This window comes from Drosophila gunungcola, assembly GCF_025200985.1.
Source record: "Drosophila gunungcola strain Sukarami chromosome 2R unlocalized genomic scaffold, Dgunungcola_SK_2 000013F, whole genome shotgun sequence".
Lineage (NCBI taxonomy): Eukaryota > Metazoa > Arthropoda > Insecta > Diptera > Drosophilidae > Drosophila > Drosophila gunungcola.
This window is the reverse complement of record NW_026453171.1, coordinates 1,303,720-1,322,603: the sequence shown is the minus strand read 5'-3', so window position 1 is coordinate 1,322,603 and position 18,884 is coordinate 1,303,720. Positions and strand designations below refer to the sequence as shown.

Genomic DNA, 18,884 nt, shown 5'->3' with positions numbered 1-18,884 from the left:
TGTTTTTGTTGAATTGTACAAACTGAAGGGCTTTTCGCAAGTCGACCAGACCGGAGAAATGTCAGTGCGAACCTCGGTTTTAGGCAGAGAGACTTGGCTGTTGGCCACTTCCGCTGCCCCTCAGTTGACTTGATTATGTTTTTGTTTTTACTTCGTTTCCAACTCAGCAACTTCGTGTCACCGCATTGTTGCTGCAAGTGGCGCTGCCGTTCGTGGCACGTTTCACTGTAGCTCATAACTTTTTTCTTCGCTTTTTGCCTCATATTTAAGCTGATGCAGGCGGCGAGTCCCAAAGCAATTCCATTTCTACGCCCGTCGACGATGGTTTACCAAAATCCGCACTTTTAATCCAATCGAACAACATTGAACAAATAACAAAAACACGAGTACAATATTGCAAATAACAATGCATTTGCCCCAAGGAGTAAGTGTTAATTAAATTTTCGAAACGAGCAAACAATAAAGAGGCGCGAAATAAACGAATGCAAACATAAAACAAACAAAAAAATAAAATAAAAACTAATATTTAAATTAAATCCGGCTTAGTCCCCACATAATTCCGCGCAAAGTGAACGAAAAATTTGCAAATAAAAAGCTTTCATTTTGCAACGAATTTATTGACTCCAATCGCGCGGGAAATGAACAAAAAAATGCGAAAAAATGAAATGCAAATAACCACAAAAACTTAATTTGGTTTTTATGACCGAAAAATGTCGAAACATGAAAAGAACTCTCAAGTTGGCCATAAACGGTTAATTGAACGAAAATGTGAAACAAAGGGAAAGTCATATTTGGACATAGTAAAGGGACCAGCAAAGTGAAAGGGAGTAGTTTTGTGATTGTGAAAAAGTCGGAAAGTTGCGACAATATTTGTTCCAATAAAGTGATAAGCTTATGGAAATATATTTCAGTGAACTTACTTAAAAACAGCGCTACAACTACAAACAAAGATGGTCCGCAAAATACTTAAATGTTTTAACGCATATTATACAAACTAAAAATTAAAATAGTTTTGGTTTTTCTTTTAAAATTTTGTTTTCGAAGAATTTTTAAATCTATTAAATTGGCAATAAATTACAAAAATAATTTTGATTTGTTTCAACTTAAAAAATTCATTTCACATTCTCAAAACATTTTAAACATTTATTTAATTTTTCCCAGCGTCAGCAATCAGCTAGAGAGAAAAGCAATTTTATTTACAATTTTTGGATAGGCATTGTCTGAGTTCAGGCTAATTTACCACCAAGTCAGTAGTCGTAAAATGATTTTCTATTTCCGTCTTGGCCAACTTGGAGTTGACTGGGGCCAAATTATCCTTCCTGTGCTGCTGACAGCTTCTGTCACGCCCACATCAAAAAATTCTGGAGACGAAGGCAGTCCCGTCATCGTTAGATGGGCCTGCCAATAATAATAAGCTCGGGGAGATGAGGTCCTTGGATGCGTATTATTATGCTAATTGTATTGTTCGGCTGTTTATGAGCTGTTTGGGCAAAAATAGGGGGCGATAACCTCTTTGCGTCGGCGACCGAATCGTAATCTTTATACTTATTTCCGTTGCAGGCATTAAGCTTTCTGTTCATCACTTGCATGATGTTCGCACTGGCAGGCGGCCATCCATCAAGCGACAAGCTAAAGTAAGTCCCTGCCCAATGGCCACGCCCCTTTAACGACTACACACAAAAATATTATTCAAAATATATTTGAGAGTGCTATGAATTTAAAATTCAAAGTTATTAATGTACCAAGACTTCTAATTTAGATATATTTGATAACAAAAATCTGAAATCTTTGTTATAAATTATTTAAATATTTAATACTTAACAATAAATAAATGAACAATAAAATTTATTTAAAAATTCGTAATTAAAAAATTGCATTTAGACTTCAACAAAATTTCAAGAACTTGTTTTATTTCTAGCAAATTAAAAGTTTTCATACGTTAATTTAAACAGTTAAAATACGGCCAATAATACGAAAATACTGTTTTTTAAGAAGGATTTGTTACATAACTTTTAAGGTCATTTGAAATTAAAAAGAAAAACAAACACTTTAGGATATTATAATATTTGTAGTAACTTTTTGTTTTATATACATTTAAAGATTAACTTTTCATACAATTTGTGCATCACGTATATTTATTTACTTATTTTTTGTACATGATGTAAATCTTATAAAGCCATTTACATTTAAATATAACTAAATATAAATACTTTTGTTATGTTATTTAAAATATTAATAAACATTGCCAAATTTTTATTTTATTGTTTATTACATTATCAGTTTACAACATTAACATTCCTACAAAAAACAGTTTTATATATTTGAATAATTTATATATTACTATATAGGTTTCATTTTATGAATATGAAATAAATTCTCTGTATGTGGTTTATGGAGTCCCACTGCTCTTTTATGTTTTTGCTGTGTAACAGTGTTCATGGGCCATTTGACCATTTACAGGATCCGAATACACGTGCCGGTGAAGCACCACACACATGTGCACACGAAGACGGTCATTAAGAAGGTTCCGCTGCCCATTCCGGTGCCGGTCAAGGAGCACCACCACGAGCCGAAGAAGCACCACAGCAGCCGGAGCCACCACCACCACCACAACCACGAGGACGACCAGGACGACGATTTCGAGGGCTACGAGTATCCCATCAAGGCCAAGCGGCGGCGCACGCGGCATCCCTTTGTCTAAGCCCGGGTACAAACCACCCAGCCAACCACCCAACCAACCACCCAAACGCCCCCTCAGCGGGGGAAATGAAATCAAATGAAATACAATTTACGCAGATTAAGACGAAAATAAACCAAAACACAAGGCAGCTGCAGTACGATACGTAAGGGACGGCCAAGAAAAAAGAACACAGCAGAGGCAAACACAATCCTGGGTCTGATTTGTCATTGTTTTTTAGTGTGTACGCGAAATACGTAAAATAAAACAAGAATCCTTAGAAGTAAGAGAAACATTCCAGTGCAATAAAATAAACAAATATTACATTTAAGCACAATTTAAAGCCTGCGTTCAAAAGTTGTTTTCTTACTTTCTGGTTTATTTTTATTGGAATTTCAGTCACGACAAAGTTTTCGCAGATAAACATGTGTTTGTGGGTTTCAATTGGCATCTCAGAGAGTATGAGTATATAGACATATGTTGTTAGTAAACTTTCGATAATCAAACTCTGACATTTGTTTTATAAAAGAAATGATTAAAATTAATTCAAATTTAGAACGAAGAACGTAATCCCTTATTGGTTTTTTTAACTTTTCTAAAGCTTAAAGAAAAACCTTAATGTTAAATTCGTGAAATAGCATTCAAACTATTTTTGTTCTTGTATTGAAAAGCAAGCAAATGTTAATTTATTTTTTACGATAAGATATAACTAGCAGAATAGATTTGTTTTTAAACTATTAAAGTACAATGAAAAACTTCTTAGGAGGTAACATGCCCCATGTTGTACAACATACATTTTATAGTGGTGAAATAAGAAAGTTTGTGGCAGAAAAATCAGGAAAATTCCGCATTTTCTGGGTGCTCAGCAAAGAGATTTAAACTGATTGAATTGAACATTTCCAGCTGTTGCTGCTACTGCTTGCGATGTTGCTGCCGTTGATGTTGCTGCTGTCGCTGTGGCTGTGGCTGTTGCTGTTGCTATTGCTGTTGCCTGTGGATTTCCCAACCACCTGCACCTTCTGTGGGATATTTGTGCATAAATAAATGAAGCAAACGACATGCGAAACAGCAAAGTAAACCCAGTGCCGAGCTGTTTGTAATGATGTTGTGGCTCCGCCGAATCCTTCTTCTCCTTTCCGTTGAATGGAGTGTGGGCACCAGGAGCGAAGCTTACGCCATGAAATATGCATGCTCAGCTGCGGCCCGCTTGCGTTTCTCTGTCCCGCTCTTGCCACCGAGGCGAAGGCGAAGGCGACGGCGACGGAGCGGAGCAACAGCACGTGCTGGGGCGTCTAGTCAACAGACAGGCTCAAAAGAATGTCAACAACTGCTCGCCTGTTGCCTGTTGGCCCCCTGAGTGCACTGACAAAAAATTGTAGTACTCAGCAACTCAGATTCTCCTCATAAAAGTAGTAAACTCGTCACAAAATTTATTTATAGCATTTATACAGCTATACGGTGATACAAAATTGTTATATTGTTAGTATCATTTTCTGAAAGATTTCGGTGCGCATAATAAAATGGTTTTGATGTAAGGCTTTTCAATGGCAAATAGATAGCTAAACTACCTAATTGTTATTTTAATTATGATTCACTTTTTCAAAAGAAAACCGTTGCTTATATATAATTACCCAATTGAATGCCAAATTAGGTGAAAATTTCTCGCAGTGCGTGATTTTCTATCGCCCGTGCAAACAGGCCCGGGGCGGCAGCTGTTGATGGCTCATTTTCCACGACTTTAGCGCCACTCAAGTACCAGCCACTCAAAGGCGTGGCAAAGGCATAAGCAGCAACAAAGGCAGCAACAAAGACAGCAACAAAAGCGGCAACAAAAGCAGCCAACGCAAATGCCACTCGTCATGTAGAGCCACTCAATTTACTCAGCACTCAGTGGCCCTGTACGAGATCGGCGGGGATATCGTACTAGTGGGGGGTCTAATTAATACGACCACCCACCTCCTGCTAGCCAAAAAAACACCCACCACCCAATAACCACCTGCTGGCGAGGCGCACTTAAGAGTGGGTGGTGGTTGAAAAGGAATGAAATGGAATGGAATGGAAAGGAAGCAGCGAATTAATCACCAGAGGTCTTACGAAGCGGATCGATAAAGCAGTGTATGTTAATGGACACGAGTCTGAGCCCGTGTGAACTGCTTGGCCAGCCACTGTTAAGCGATCACCTTTATCAACGCATACTCTTTTGAGCATCACAAATGGTCTTTATTAAAATATTTTAAACATTAAACATTTTAAATTTAAATTTAATAATTAAACTGAAAACAAGGAATTTATATATTTTTAAACGAATTAAGAGTCGAGTTTTCTTTCATTTTTCATTGACCTAGTTGTTTGTCATTTTATAAATGCAAACATTAAAACCGTAATTGAAAATTATATGTTACAGATATATTTTAGACATCGATTAATTTATCAAATCCCATTTGATAGAACAAAACATCATTTCAAAATATTTTAAAAAAAAAGTATAGTAAATGACAAAATAAAAAGTGCGTATTGGTACATTTAATAATTTTTAAATTAAATGTATGATTTACAACTACAACTTTGATTAAAAAGAGACTAAATCTGTGCATAAAAGTGTCGGGTGAGTCAATGGAATCCAGCGGGTTCAACCAAGTTTAGGCGGTGAAAATGCCATCCCATGAGAATTTGTGGGTGTTAAGGCCATATATTTACTTGGCTCTTCGTGCGGCTGCTGCTACTCCGCCAGTTGTTGTTGTTTTGATTTGGGCGCTTCTATTTGATTAGGCCGCCTAAGCGAGCTACGTGCTTGGGTTAATTTGTGGCCCAAGTGTTGGCCCAGGGTGCGAAAGTCATTGTTACTGGATGTATATATCTACATATGTGTGTTTGGTATCTGCGCTGATGTTTGTGTTTGTGGTGACAGCAAATAAATCGCACGCATGTGCTCGACGCACAGCCAAACACTTACGGATACTCGGCACTCAAAAAAAAGGTCTGAAAATAAATTTTACTATTAGGCCAACAACATTTTATGGAGTAAAAATAGAAATAAAAAAAACTAATCATTATTATCCTTTATTTTAAGATTGAATCAAAACCGTTTGTTACTATCGATTTAGCAAAGGAAACCTATTATTTTTCTTTACTCCTACAATATTTAAAACTATTTTTCACAGTGTGGCACACAAACAATAATACAAACACAAAAATTGTGCATAGCACGCATAACAATGAGAGAACATTTCCAGTTTCAGGGGGGGTTGCCCTAGACAAACTACTTTTCGGCTACTTAGTGATAAATATGCTGGCTAATCAAATGCGAACTAGATTTGCGGATTAGTCGGGCAAGGAGTTCAGTGACCAAGTTACAAATCCCCTAACTAATTTCCATTCATCGTCAACGACACGAACTTGTAGATGTTATCCTAAGTTTTTGAACAAAGAGCTAAGCCCAAATAAAGGCGAATTAATTCAGTAAAAAGATATATTTTGCTTAATTCTAATGTATGTATAAATTGAATGGATATCAGAGTGCAGTTATAGTTAGTTAGCTTAACCCTTGAACCTCAAAATTCAAAAATAAAAAATCTAATAAATAAAGTTATAGAATTAAATTAATTTAAAAAGTTAATTTATAGACCAAATGAAAATGTGGTTGTTCATTTTGCCAAAATGGAATTCCAAATAATGTTTACTCCTAATAACGTTCAAGGCCACAAAGTTAGGGGTCATTCAATCTTACCCCTTGACTTTCCTAACTGGCGCAATGAAAAACAAATTCAATTTTATTATGCCTGGGATTAGGTTAACATACCCCAGGGTATACATCATTCTACCTCTCCCTACAACCATAATTTTCTAGTTGGCCAAAAAAAGAAAGCACCAGCTTGGGCCAAAAGGACATTTGTCTCGAGTGGACGGCCAGCACTGGAACCCGTATCATATTTGAAATACAAACATAAAATTACAGATTTGCTGACTTCAGAGCATAAACCGAGGCAAGCATAGTCCATATAAACAGATTGTTAAATATAGTTTATGCCGCAGGAACTCCAAAAAGGAAATGGGTCCCAACTTTTCATATTTCTTTTACGATTCTGGGATGAAGTCGAGCTGAATGAGCAGAAGCTCAGTCCTTTGGAATGGGATGCGATTTTATTGCTCATACTGATGGGATGGGTACGGAATCAATGTCGGGCTTTGGTTTTATTATTTGCATACTCGTTTTATGGCCCCCATTTAGCGATGCGAACTTTCCGACGCCCGTTTAATTCCCAATTAATTTGGGATTTGGCCAGTGTTCTCCGACCAGTTAATTAGATGGCCATAAAACGGTCGCTAAATGCCGCCGGGGAGGACCTACAGCATCTGCCGTCTGGGCCGCAATTTCGGCAATAAATGCGCTCGTCACATGCACAAATTAATTACAAATAGTTGTTTTCCCCCTTGGCCCAGCTGGTAGAACCGAAATTTAGTTGCATATTTTACAGACTGGAAATGAGAGTTTCAAACACAAGCACACAACCGGGGGAAAACAAGTGCACAAATACAAAAACCAACAAATTGGCGGCTCATTAAATGCCAAATGGTGTTTTTCAGTTTTTGGGTATGTGAAACATCGCGGATCGTACAGTAGTACGAGTTGAAGGTGCGAGTTGAAGGGAACTTTATGCCTCTATAAATAAACAGAAATTTTACTTACTATCCACGAAAAATTGGTCAAATTTCTGCTTTAAAATTTATTTGAAACATATATTTGTGGTATCTATAAGTGATATGCCACATAAAATTACTTCAAAATTGACAAAAGAAAAAACATAAAATTTGGTTTTAAAGCGCGAAAATATTGCTTATGTGTGCCAAAATAAAAGAGTTTGTTTTGTTAATAGATTTTAAAAATAAAATTAAATGTCACTCATTTGGTATCTCAACCATCAATCGATAATTAATAAATTGTAAGTTGATTATGCTAGACAACAATGCCAGTTCTCTGGTTGTCCAAAATCCCTTACTATTTCGTCAAAATAATTGCGTTCTTAGGCTTAATTACACAGTTCCATAGAATTGCAGAAGTAGAAAAGCCAAATGTAAACCATGAAACCCTTTCAATCAGGATTTATTTGTGCTTACTGATGAATTAGGGCTACGAATCCTTTTAGAACTAACTTTAATTCTACGTATGTCATTACTCGGACTACATTAAATAAACGAAACGAACAATTTCCCGTTCTTATACACGTTCGAGGAAAACAAACCGCACAAAAGACTACTCGAAACTGTGGCATCACGTGCAAAATCGAGGGGATTCATTAATACGCATTTGCTGTTTTGGCCTAAAGCAATTACCCTGAAATTTCGGGGGTTAACTTGGTCGGCCGGTTGGTTAGTGGTGGCTTGTAACGGTAACGGATACAAGCAAACGAAACTGTTGCGTTAATGAACTTATGAGTGGATACACATACAGATACAGATGCAGATACGCTTCGAACAGATACACATACAGATACAGATACAGATACGTTTACAGATACGATACGGTGACCTACCAACCTACAAAAGCCAAAGGCAACAGTTTCGAACGGCAACATCGAGCATACGACATGTTGGCCGCAACGGTGACGTAGGCGTCGGCCAACAGGGCGGGTGTGTGATATTGTTGTCGGCCGCATTGGCGGCATCTTTTGGGCCCCATCAAGAAAACAACACATTTTTCGCAAACGAGCAACGGGCAGTGACGACGACGACGACGTTCGTTCGACGTCGCAACTTTTGGCATTCGAGCGGATTCCGATTCCGATTCCGATTCAGCTATTGCTCACTCGCTCGGCAACGCTGCTGCTGGCTGCTCCGTCTCCGCTTCGCTCTGCTCCGTTCTGTATTTTCCTCGGTTTTCCGCGATCTCGTCGCCAGTGGATAAGAAGCCGGCGGACGGCGATAATAGCCTCCGTTCACAGCGTGAAAATTATCAAGTTAACGCGTTCACAAACCCAATGCGGCGCGGCGAGGGATAGAAAATTTAGCCAAAACAAATAGCAAAGTTAAAAAGCGTTAAAAAAAATTTAAAAAAAATAAAAGGTGTATTTTTGTGTGCCAGTGTATATCTGTGACGCTCAAACAGCAGTGTAACCAAATAAAAAATAAGAGTAATAATACTCAGCAAGCAAATTGGGTAAACAAATAAGTTTAGCAGCCAACGAAAACAGCAAAAATCCAGTCGGAAAGGTGCGTGCCAGACTTATTTAAATAAATAGAACAAGCCAAGTTCAGCTAAGTAAATTGCAAATAATGCATTGCCCAAATTTTCTAGCTGAAAGGCGGAGAAGGAGAGTTTATTTTGGTTGGAAAACGTTTTCAATCTTTTTGGCGGCGGAAACAACGTCCGATTTTATTCGATATACAGCTCTATATGTCTGCCCCTGCATTGGATCTATATAAAAATATATGCGTATGGGGCACGGGTGTTTGTATACACCACAAAACAAATTCGTATTTATAAGATTTTATTTAAATATTCAAATATTCAGTTGTTAACGGCTCGTTAAAGCAAATTGTGCAGCATTCCTGGCCAAGAGCAGAACATAGCAATTTATCGTTAAGAGATCCATCGGCTATTCCTATGCTCGATTTTGATTTGTAAGTAAAGAAAACCAAACAAAAAAAAAAAAAAAAACAAGATTCGCAACGTGCGGGGTTTGTATCGAAAAACCCAAACGAGAATATTCATTAAAAATTCCTAAGAATGCGCCAAGTAAGCGCCAACGACAACAGAAATGTGCTCATAAAATATAAATATATAAAGTGTTTAAATTTAATCAAAACTTTATTTTCGCTAATCGAAACGTTTGATACCCTCCAAAAATGATGTCAGCAAGGCAAATTCATAGAAATTTAGTAGTTAGTTTATCTATGATTGCCCCTGAAACCCCGTAGACACATCTTATCGGAGTCATAAACAACTATATAGACTTTCGTATACGAGAATAAAATTATAAGACTGTCAACCTCGAAGAGACACTTTAAGATAAAGTTTCCGCACTCCTCTCTGATTTTTCATGCTTTAGCTAGAAGCGTAGTTTTCAGCAGATTATATTTCGCTGCGCAACAAAATTGGCATGTTGACATTTTTGCATAATTTTTGATGAGTCTGAAGTTTTTACAATCTTATTTTGAAGCAAATGAAATTCCAATTTGTGGTTTTTTTATGAAGTGAAGATATACAAGAGCGGGAAATTGCTTGCCTTGAATTGATTTTGTTTGATTAAAATAATTATTTGAGTGTTTATCTTAAACAATATTTAAGCAAAGGTTTAATAAACCTAATATTATAAAATAATTTTTGAAATTTAAAATAATTGAATATACACTATAGTGCACTAAAGATAGAAATATAATTTTGTTTAACTCCTTTTTTGCCTATTACCGTTGACTAATATTTTTCAGACCTTAAATTTGCAACTTAAATTTGAGAATAGTTCTCGAAACTGAGGTAGAACTATAATAGACCTTCCGCAGGGTATAGAAACGTGCTGGATTCTTGGTCCGAAAAAGTATTTTCATGGGCAAAACGTGCTGGGGATTGTCACCCGAAAAGATGGGGAACTGAAACACAGCCTATTGGGGGGAGGGGGCATATCGTGCCCTTTGCGGTTGTCAAACCAATTTACTTAGCCCCCTCTCAAGCTACGGGACTGCGATATGGCAATTACAACCGAAACAGCAACAGAAACAGCAACAAAAAACTGAAACTGAAACGGAGACTCAAATTTAAAGCAATAAATGGGAAGGAGTAGGGTTGTGCACGTGCCTGAAATTAAATCGCCTGCCTGACATCCAAATTGGGGACACAACTCCGGCTCCTCGGCAGATCGAAGGGCTTGGGCTGGCATTTGCATTTGGTAAATCAATTACCCACCCACAAGAGGAAAACATTTCACTTCGGCCCAAGGTCGATTGTTGGGGGCCTGCACTTCACACGTTTGCACCCATCAATCGGGCATCTGTTCATCCATATACAGTATAGGAGCAATTACACCCCGAGCAGTCCAATCTGTTCGATTGGTTCGTGGCTAATCCCAGAGACAATTCCATCTGTTGGCCTGGTTAGCTATGTTAGCCATGTTAGCCGGGGTAAGCTCCTTTGGCCATTTCACAGTTGACAAATGTCAGGGATGTTGACTGTGGACGACCCCGAACTTCCAATTTGTCTGGCTTTTTTTTTTGCAGTAAAAAACGCAGAGCTTTTCTAAGTGAAATCCCTCGAAATGAAGGTCAAATGTGGAAGTAATCATGCTATGAATGAAATATAAAAAAACATTTGCTTGGGGATTAATCCATGCATTCATTGATTAAATCCACGAATGAGTAGATAAGGTAATCTCAAATAATTCCGCCTTTGATAAAGTTTAATGAACAAAGAGCTGAAGCCTAAATATTTGTGGGTTTTTTTTTTTTGGAAGCCACTGAAATTGCAGTGTATAATAACGAGCTACCAGAATCCCCTTCTCTTCACTTCGACAACAAGTTCTTGCCCAGCGCCAAATGAAAACGAACTTGTCAAACTGCATTTGCTTGATAAATGCGACTGACTTCAAACGGCATCAATGTGTCGTTAACCAGAAAACGGATTCAATTGGATTCTCAACAAAGTTACGAAGTATCCGCCGAATCCATTAAATTTTTTGTACCGCCAGCAAAAGCTTATTTGGGTTAATCAAAACCCGTCAAAATGTAGCCCTTAAGCAATTTTTAATTGAAGGGGGGAGTGAATGTAAAGAACTTTTGCATAATCGCATAAATCAAAAATCGATGAATACACAAGCGAGGGTTGTTTGTCGAGTTGGTTGGTTTAATGCCATTTTAATTGAAGTTTATTCAAGAATTCTCAAGATCTAAGTGAAATAAATCCCTAAAACCTATTTCTACAATGCTGATTTACCTTGCTCTCCCGAATTCAATAATAAGTACGGTAACATAATGTTAACCCAAAAATAATGGCAGGAGAAGTTAAGTATTAATCAAAGCTTGTTTACATGTCTAGACTTTTTTTTATTTATAGCAGGTTCAAACAAAATCTGGTTACCTAAATTACTTGAATTTTGATTAAATTGGGAGATAAAAGCTTTGATCAAGCATACATATTAATCGCATTTTTGCCGTGAAAAATAAGCTGCTCGAATTCAAAGTCTAAAAATAAGAAGCTTGGCAGGCATTTTCATCTTTGTTGACTTCATATTGTAATAAATTTTGTCAACAACTTTTTTGAATAGCTCGAGTAATGACATTTTAATCAAAATGTATGTCTACTCTAAATACAACCTGTTATGTTCATTTAAAGAGAAATTCCTATTAAGAGCATATTGCGCGTTGATTAATCATCTTTAAAGTGCGCTTAAAAAGTTGCCAGATTGAAAGTGAATAATAATGGCAAATAAATGAAAAGCATTCTCCCAGAAATTCTCAAAAAAATTCCTCTATTATAGCCTGGCTTCCGTTGACTCGGCAACTATTTATCATCGCTTGTTACCTTCGGCCAGAATTAATTCACTTTTGTGCATTTCCCATTGCATTCAACTGGAATTTTTGTTGAGAAAGAAAAGCAAGCAAAAGCGGAAAAACTTATGTTGAAGGAGGAAAAACTTTTGTGCCGGCACGAGTTCAGTAAGTCGGAGAACAAAAAGTTCGGAAAGGAACTTACCGATTTCCCCTTTCGCGCTGACCACAATGATTCCAGCGAGTCCTTTTCCTTTTCCTGATGCCCAATGGGGCATTAATTAATTTGATGGTCCTCGACTGTCAATTTTTGAAGTATTTACATAAACTTGACATTAATAAACCACGAGCATAATGGCCGGAAGGATCACAAATTGAGTGTGAAATTTTACGCACCATTTAACAGGACGAGGAAGAAGTAGGCCTGTGCAAATCTTTTAAGGTGAAATACGGACAGAAATTACAGCATTCGGGGCACTCGACTCCGTAAAGCATTTAGCCTGGCTGTCAATTACCCAGAAATAAATTATGAACACGCCCACACGTCTGAGAAGGCGTGGAAATGGAAATGGAACCAGGCCAGAAGTGAAGCAAAATAGCAAATAGACATGTTCCTTCGTCGTCCTGCGTGTGTACACATGTGTGCAGACATTTCGGAATTATGCTGATATGTTCGCACATGTATACAGAATTTTCGCTATGAAAATCGCTTAAGCTAGTCGCTTTTCCTCCCCTTTTTTCCCTTTTCCGGGGCAAAAGAGTTTCTTTTCTCACTTAATTGTTGTCTCGTAGTCCCCCTCCTCCGCCATTCATATATGTATCACAAAAGTTGGCAACGGATTTCATCTTGAGATGTATGTATGAAGCAACTTGAAATTATTTTTGCGAGGGCCTCAAAAAATTAAAAGCATTCGCAGGCATTCAAATGATTCAACATCTCACATTACCCATCTGCGGGTTTACCCACGCAAAATATTCCCAGGAGTGTCACCATTTTGGCCAAACACAAGCCCGGAATACTTAAACCAAATCAAATTGATTGTGGCTTCCATATTTGCTGATTTTCGACGCAAATATTTTCGCCGAATTTTTAAAATTATGCATTCTGCGTTTCTCTGTTTAGGGAAATAAATTATACATGCGACATTTAATTTACAACTGAAAAGCTACCCATTTATTCTTTTAATGTAATATAATGAAAAATTAGTAATTGGGCTTTTAATATGACATAAATAAGTCATAAATCGCAATAATAATGAAAGTGAATAAGTAATTACTTATTTTCTTGAATTTAATCATCATCATCGTTTGCTTTTTGTGTGTTGAGTAATCAAGAAATGGTTTTATAGTCTTAAATCGATTAATTATTTTGAGTTAAGCAAAAGGACTTTATTTCGATTTTTGTGCGTATATGTTTGAAAACAATAACGCTTTGTCACCTTTATGATATTGTTGTCCGATTTGAATGATATAACTTAAAAGACAGCAAAGCTTACATTTTTTATTTATCTTTCCTATTGCAAAAGAAATAAGACTTGTGAGAAAGTTTCATTCAAATAGCTTTAAAACAGACGAATGGTCAAACATACAGACCGACAACCCTAAATCGACTCTCCTAGTGTTTTTTTTTTAATTTATATTAAAGTTCAAAATATAACAAATTACCTTATGTTGTTCAATATCAACAAGTTAAGTTGCTTACATTTGTAGATTGGTTCATACATTATTGCCTAGCCAATAACAAAGAAACCGGTGAAAACATTTTATATTTTCCGTAATCAAGATATTGTTTATGTTTACTCAAAAATATTGAATATATGCATAGGCACTCATAGGCACTGTATGTTACGGCCTTTATAAACATGAAAACAAATGTAGGCAAGCCCTTTTCTGATGGCAAAAGTTTCATTTCAGTATTGATATCGAATGGCATAAATACATTTCGCCTTTCGCCAGCCAAGTCGAATATTATAAAATATTCGCTTTGGCGTATGTTTGGGTTTATATTCATTCTCAACCTGACCCAGTCGGAAGTTAGAGAACGCATTCCAATAAAAAAAGCTTCTTTCATGCATGCTTTGCAAGCGAAAAAGAATGTAAGAAGCTATAAAGAAGCATTTTTTATGCATTCTAAAGAGTTTTTGTGAAATCGTCCCTTCCACTACAATGCATAAAAAAGCCTTCTTTTGCAATGTAAAAAAAAAACTGAAACCCGAACGATGCCGATCGTCCGATATTTTTGAGATCGTGTTTTTCACCGAAAACCTCGCTTACGAAAGAACGCAAAAAGAAGTCTTGTTTCGGAATGGACAAAAAAATGAGAAACCAATTTAATCTATTTTTCTTAATGAACAGCAGCGGCGTAAATATATTCACTTTTTATCTTTAAAAACAATATCTGAACGCTTTGTTATGTTTGGGGTATATGACTTGTTAAACTTTTCCTAAAATTAATTCTGTAAAAAATATTAATATTTAGAGTATTAGAAAATTATTAATTTGAATTAGTTTTTTGTGTATTTTAATTTTAGGTAATAATATATACACGATTACATGATTTTTTTTCAAAGCGTGATTTTGTTTTAAATTATTATTTTAAATTGCCGGCGCTATAGTTTCCTCCGCCACTGTATTCACAAGGAGTAACCGAACAAAACGGTACTCTAAAAAGCAAACGACAAGAAAAAAAGGGAAAATGCAAGAATGCGCGCGGTCTTTTTCGTTTCTTTTGCATTTCTCGCCACTTGCATTTTGATTTTCATTTGAAATAGCTGGTGCCTCTGTGATTTGTGAAATTAATATATTCTTTGCGGTTTTAATTTTCAAGTAAGTATGTTGATATAAACAAACTAAATAGGAGTTCCAATACTGTTAATAAAATAATATGAACCAAACAATGGATTAATTAAAACAATAAGTGATGTGTACCTGTGCTAAAAAAATATTAAATTTATAAACACTTATTAACAGTCTTAAAACAGTGTACGGTCAAAACAAATGTAAACAAATTGTTCCTAAAACTGTGTGTGGCTGTTAATCAAACAAATAAAAAGAATTATTTTTTTGAGCGTACACTGCAATAAGACTTGAGTTTTAATTTAATTAATGCGTTTTAAATATTATTTTCGTTTACTTCCAGAAAAACTATTTCAAAACAAAAGGTAATTTATATATATTTCATAAATTTTAATTTTTTGTTTTGTGAACTCGTTTTGTTTATTTGTGTGCTCTATTTTTTCTCTCTTCCTTTTACTTCTACCTAGGGTGGACTTACATCTACATACGAGTAGTGTATTTTAGGGTGGACCTAAGAACACAAATTAAGTGAACAAAAATGTAAGAAAAATAAACATAAATTTAAATAATTAGACATTACATAATTAAAATATTTAATAATTTAATTGAAAAAAGATATTTTACAAAATAAACACATATGATACCTATGAATCTCCTTGAAAAATTATTAGAATGGTACCATAATAATAATGTTACTAGAGATCAACTTGATGCACTTTTAAAAATGTTTGAATTCGGAAAATCTAGATCTTCAGTAGGATATTAAGTCCAAGTTTGATAATGGAGCTTAATTATGACGGTACTAGCGACAGGGAAGGTTTTGCGTCCTACATTCATTTAAATGAAACATTATTTGGTAAGTGTTTACAAACTTACAATCGTATTTTAATTAAATTACATATTTCCTTCTCATTATTATATTTTATATTATATTTTCTCATTATTATATTTTCAGAGTCACAAAGAAGAGACGGTTACCGCTTCACAGACCATTTTAAAGACCTTCGACTGGCCTTCACTAGGGCCAAAAATAAAACTTATAAGGGTAAAAGTATGGCCAAAAAGATGAGAGAGGACGAAAACGGCCAGGAGTAATAAAATAAGTTTTAAAGCATGTTTATATTAAAAAAAAATTAAATAAATAAAAATTGGAATTGACAAAAGACGCGGTTCCCAATAGCTTTTTTGGGAACGATAATATTTGCATTCTTGGGTAAGACTATTAAAAGGCATGTTTTGGAATCATTCTAAATGTGTTCTTGTGGAAGGAATCAATATTAATTCTGTAGATGTGTTACACAATGCTTGCTTTGGAAGCTATCCAGGAAGGTTCCCGAGGAACGTTTCCAAGTTCATTCTAACAGTGCGCTGTAGAATGCTTCCTTCGTAAAGTACAAATGGAAGGGAAACCCGAGCGTTTCCGAAGTTGAAACTACCTTCCAATGGAACGCATTAAGACTCGTTCTTAGATCGGTTCTAAAAGAAGGCTTGCTTTTTGTCCCGTCTCGAACAAAAAGGAAAGGGAGCTTTCAGGGATCTGGAATGCGTTTTTCGCATGCAAAGGAAGCGTAAAAGAACGCATCCTGGAAGCGTGTTTTTTTCCGACTGGGGATGCTTGCACAGGAGTAGCCCATACACATGTAAATGCCAGACACACACAGCTGCACACGCATGTGTAAATAAGAGCGTTAGACTTCGAAATTCGCTGACAAGGATGGGATGCCCCCTGCCTGCACCTTTTTTACGCCGTTGTCGTCATCTTGGTCTTATTGCCAGCATTTTGTAAATGAATAGAAGCCCCACATACACACACACACTTGCACGGGGCCAACACTTTATGTTTGTTTACAATTTTGTTTCTCTCTTTTTCGCCTCTTCTTCTTTGCCCATTTGCATGTGTGTTTATACGGGCTGGCACACACACACACACGTGTTTATTTGTTATTGTTAACCTTACCTCAAATACATTTTTATGACATTCAATGGCAGCAGTAGAAGAAGCAACAGCACCAACGCGGCGTATGCGTAATTATGTCAATGACGTCACAAGACGCTAGATGCGTAGAACATCAAAAGTTCCAAGTACCAAGTTAATTTTCATCTTAGTTTCGGGCCGCCAGAACTTCTTGGTGGCAAACTTCAAAGCTATTTTCCTTGATGAATGAAAACTTTTTACGTTGTCGGCTTTTGCGGCCAGCAAAACCCTTCACAAACAGTTAAGGGTAGCCTGTTTGGGGTGTAGCAGTGGGTGGGGGATGTTCAGTTGGCCCTCTTGGAGGCGGCGCTGAATTTTCAAAATAATTTTCCCATCATTTTGCACGAAATTGAAAATTTATGCCCAACTTTATTTTCGCTTTTAATTTGTGTGCCGCTTTGGCCTTCCTTTCCCTTTTTAAGGCACCGTCAGCTAAGACACACCCTTTCATAAACAGGGTGGCCCCAATACACTTAGACAAAAGAGACTTAGAGACTATTAAGTACGAAACCTGTATTTATTTTTATAAATATTTAAAAATATGCTTAAATGTTTGAAGAAATACAAAAATCTAATTTTGTATTAAATATAAATATAACTCAAAATTTGCCGAGCATTTGAAAACCATTAAGGATTTGTAAATATTTATATTGTTAACAAAAAAGTTCATTCTAAGAAACTAATTATAGAGAACAATTTGTTTCTTCGAGTGCTGAAACATGTGTGTATGCCTGATTACTAAAATTTGCATATAACAATTGTAATGGTTTATATACACTGAAAATAAAAGTTTATTTTTAGTCCATAGAAACTAAATTAGACAGCTGAGTGTACAGCGGAGCGGGACCCATGTCATCTCTAGCTCTTCCGGGAATTGGGGGGGGTTTTTGCTGACCCTTCTGCCTAACATTACCTTAAGAATAATTTTTAGAGTCCCTTTCTGAAACTAAATAACCACACGATCATGGTTGAAATACTCAAGCGGTTACCTGCTCGGGTAAACCAAACAAAGCAACAACTAGGCGAATTGACTTAAATCATTGAATAAAGTAGAACTTTTCAGAAACCAGATAATATGCGTGACGTCTTAGCTGTTGATTGACTCACGCGAATTCGCTACCCACCCTACCATGTCTTTAACCTTGAACGGATTATTAAAGAACCCAAAGTGTGATTGATCAAATATTTACATTCCCAGGTCGCACAAGTAAATCAACTACTCACTCATAATGTTCAATTTAGGCATTGTTACTACAAATGATTTATTAAGTCGGAGCTAAACCAAACAATTAATTGCGGTACAGTTAATGTTCTGCTTCATCATGATTTTCTTTTCTCTTTTTTTTTTCTCAATTAACTTCATTTTTTGTGTCTCTAACTAGTTAGCTATTTACTTATGAAATTATTAACTTTATTAATATTACATTTTTTTGTTTTTTTTTGTTGATGAACTTTATACACAATGTTGGATCAGTACGTAAACACACACACTGGCTGAAAAGGCGTAGAAATTATATATATATATATGCAAAAGAAAAGGTATTTGATTAATTATTACAACAAAACATTTTCCTTTTTAAAATAATGCAAACACAATGCAGATTTATGCAGACGGTTATAGCCGAATTACGGATGGATAATCAAAACAAAAGAAAGAACCGTTATGAACGTAACTGACTGCGCGATAACGGATCATCGATGGTGTATAAGCATAACACGTTCAGAACTAATATTTGGATTAAGCTAAAATTGATTCACCGTATTTAGAATACATTCTTTTGGGTACACTTACCCGCGTCCAATCCTCGTTGAAGGCCTTCAAGAATACATGGATGACGAGTTGATTAGTCCCGTGCTTTAGTGGATGGGGAGGAAGTTTTATTTAATTTAATGCAAATAATTAGTTCCTGAAATTTGAGTACGCATTATTTCCTTTGTTTTGATTCGATTTGCACTGAAAGA

General features: G+C 36.1%; 2 protein-coding genes across 2 annotated transcripts in view; both read left to right on the top strand.

Annotated features, from left to right (window-relative positions):
* The first annotated feature begins 269 nt into the window (after positions 1 to 269).
* On the top strand, positions 270 to 3,011 carry LOC128256206 (uncharacterized). Its single transcript, XM_052986437.1, has 3 exons — positions 270 to 424; positions 1,561 to 1,634; positions 2,461 to 3,011. The coding sequence occupies exons 1-3, from the start codon at positions 407 to 409 to the stop codon at positions 2,699 to 2,701; spliced, it is 333 nt and encodes a 110-aa protein (XP_052842397.1). The 5' UTR covers positions 270 to 406; the 3' UTR covers positions 2,702 to 3,011.
* A 5,454-nt stretch (positions 3,012 to 8,465) lies between these two features.
* The window catches only part of LOC128256201 (potassium voltage-gated channel subfamily KQT member 1), a 55,107-nt gene continuing 44,688 nt past the window's right edge, over positions 8,466 to 18,884 (top strand). The window contains exon 1 of the mRNA XM_052986414.1: positions 8,466 to 8,884. The gene's annotated coding sequence lies outside the window, so the exon portion shown is untranslated. The remainder of the gene's footprint in view (positions 8,885 to 18,884) is intronic.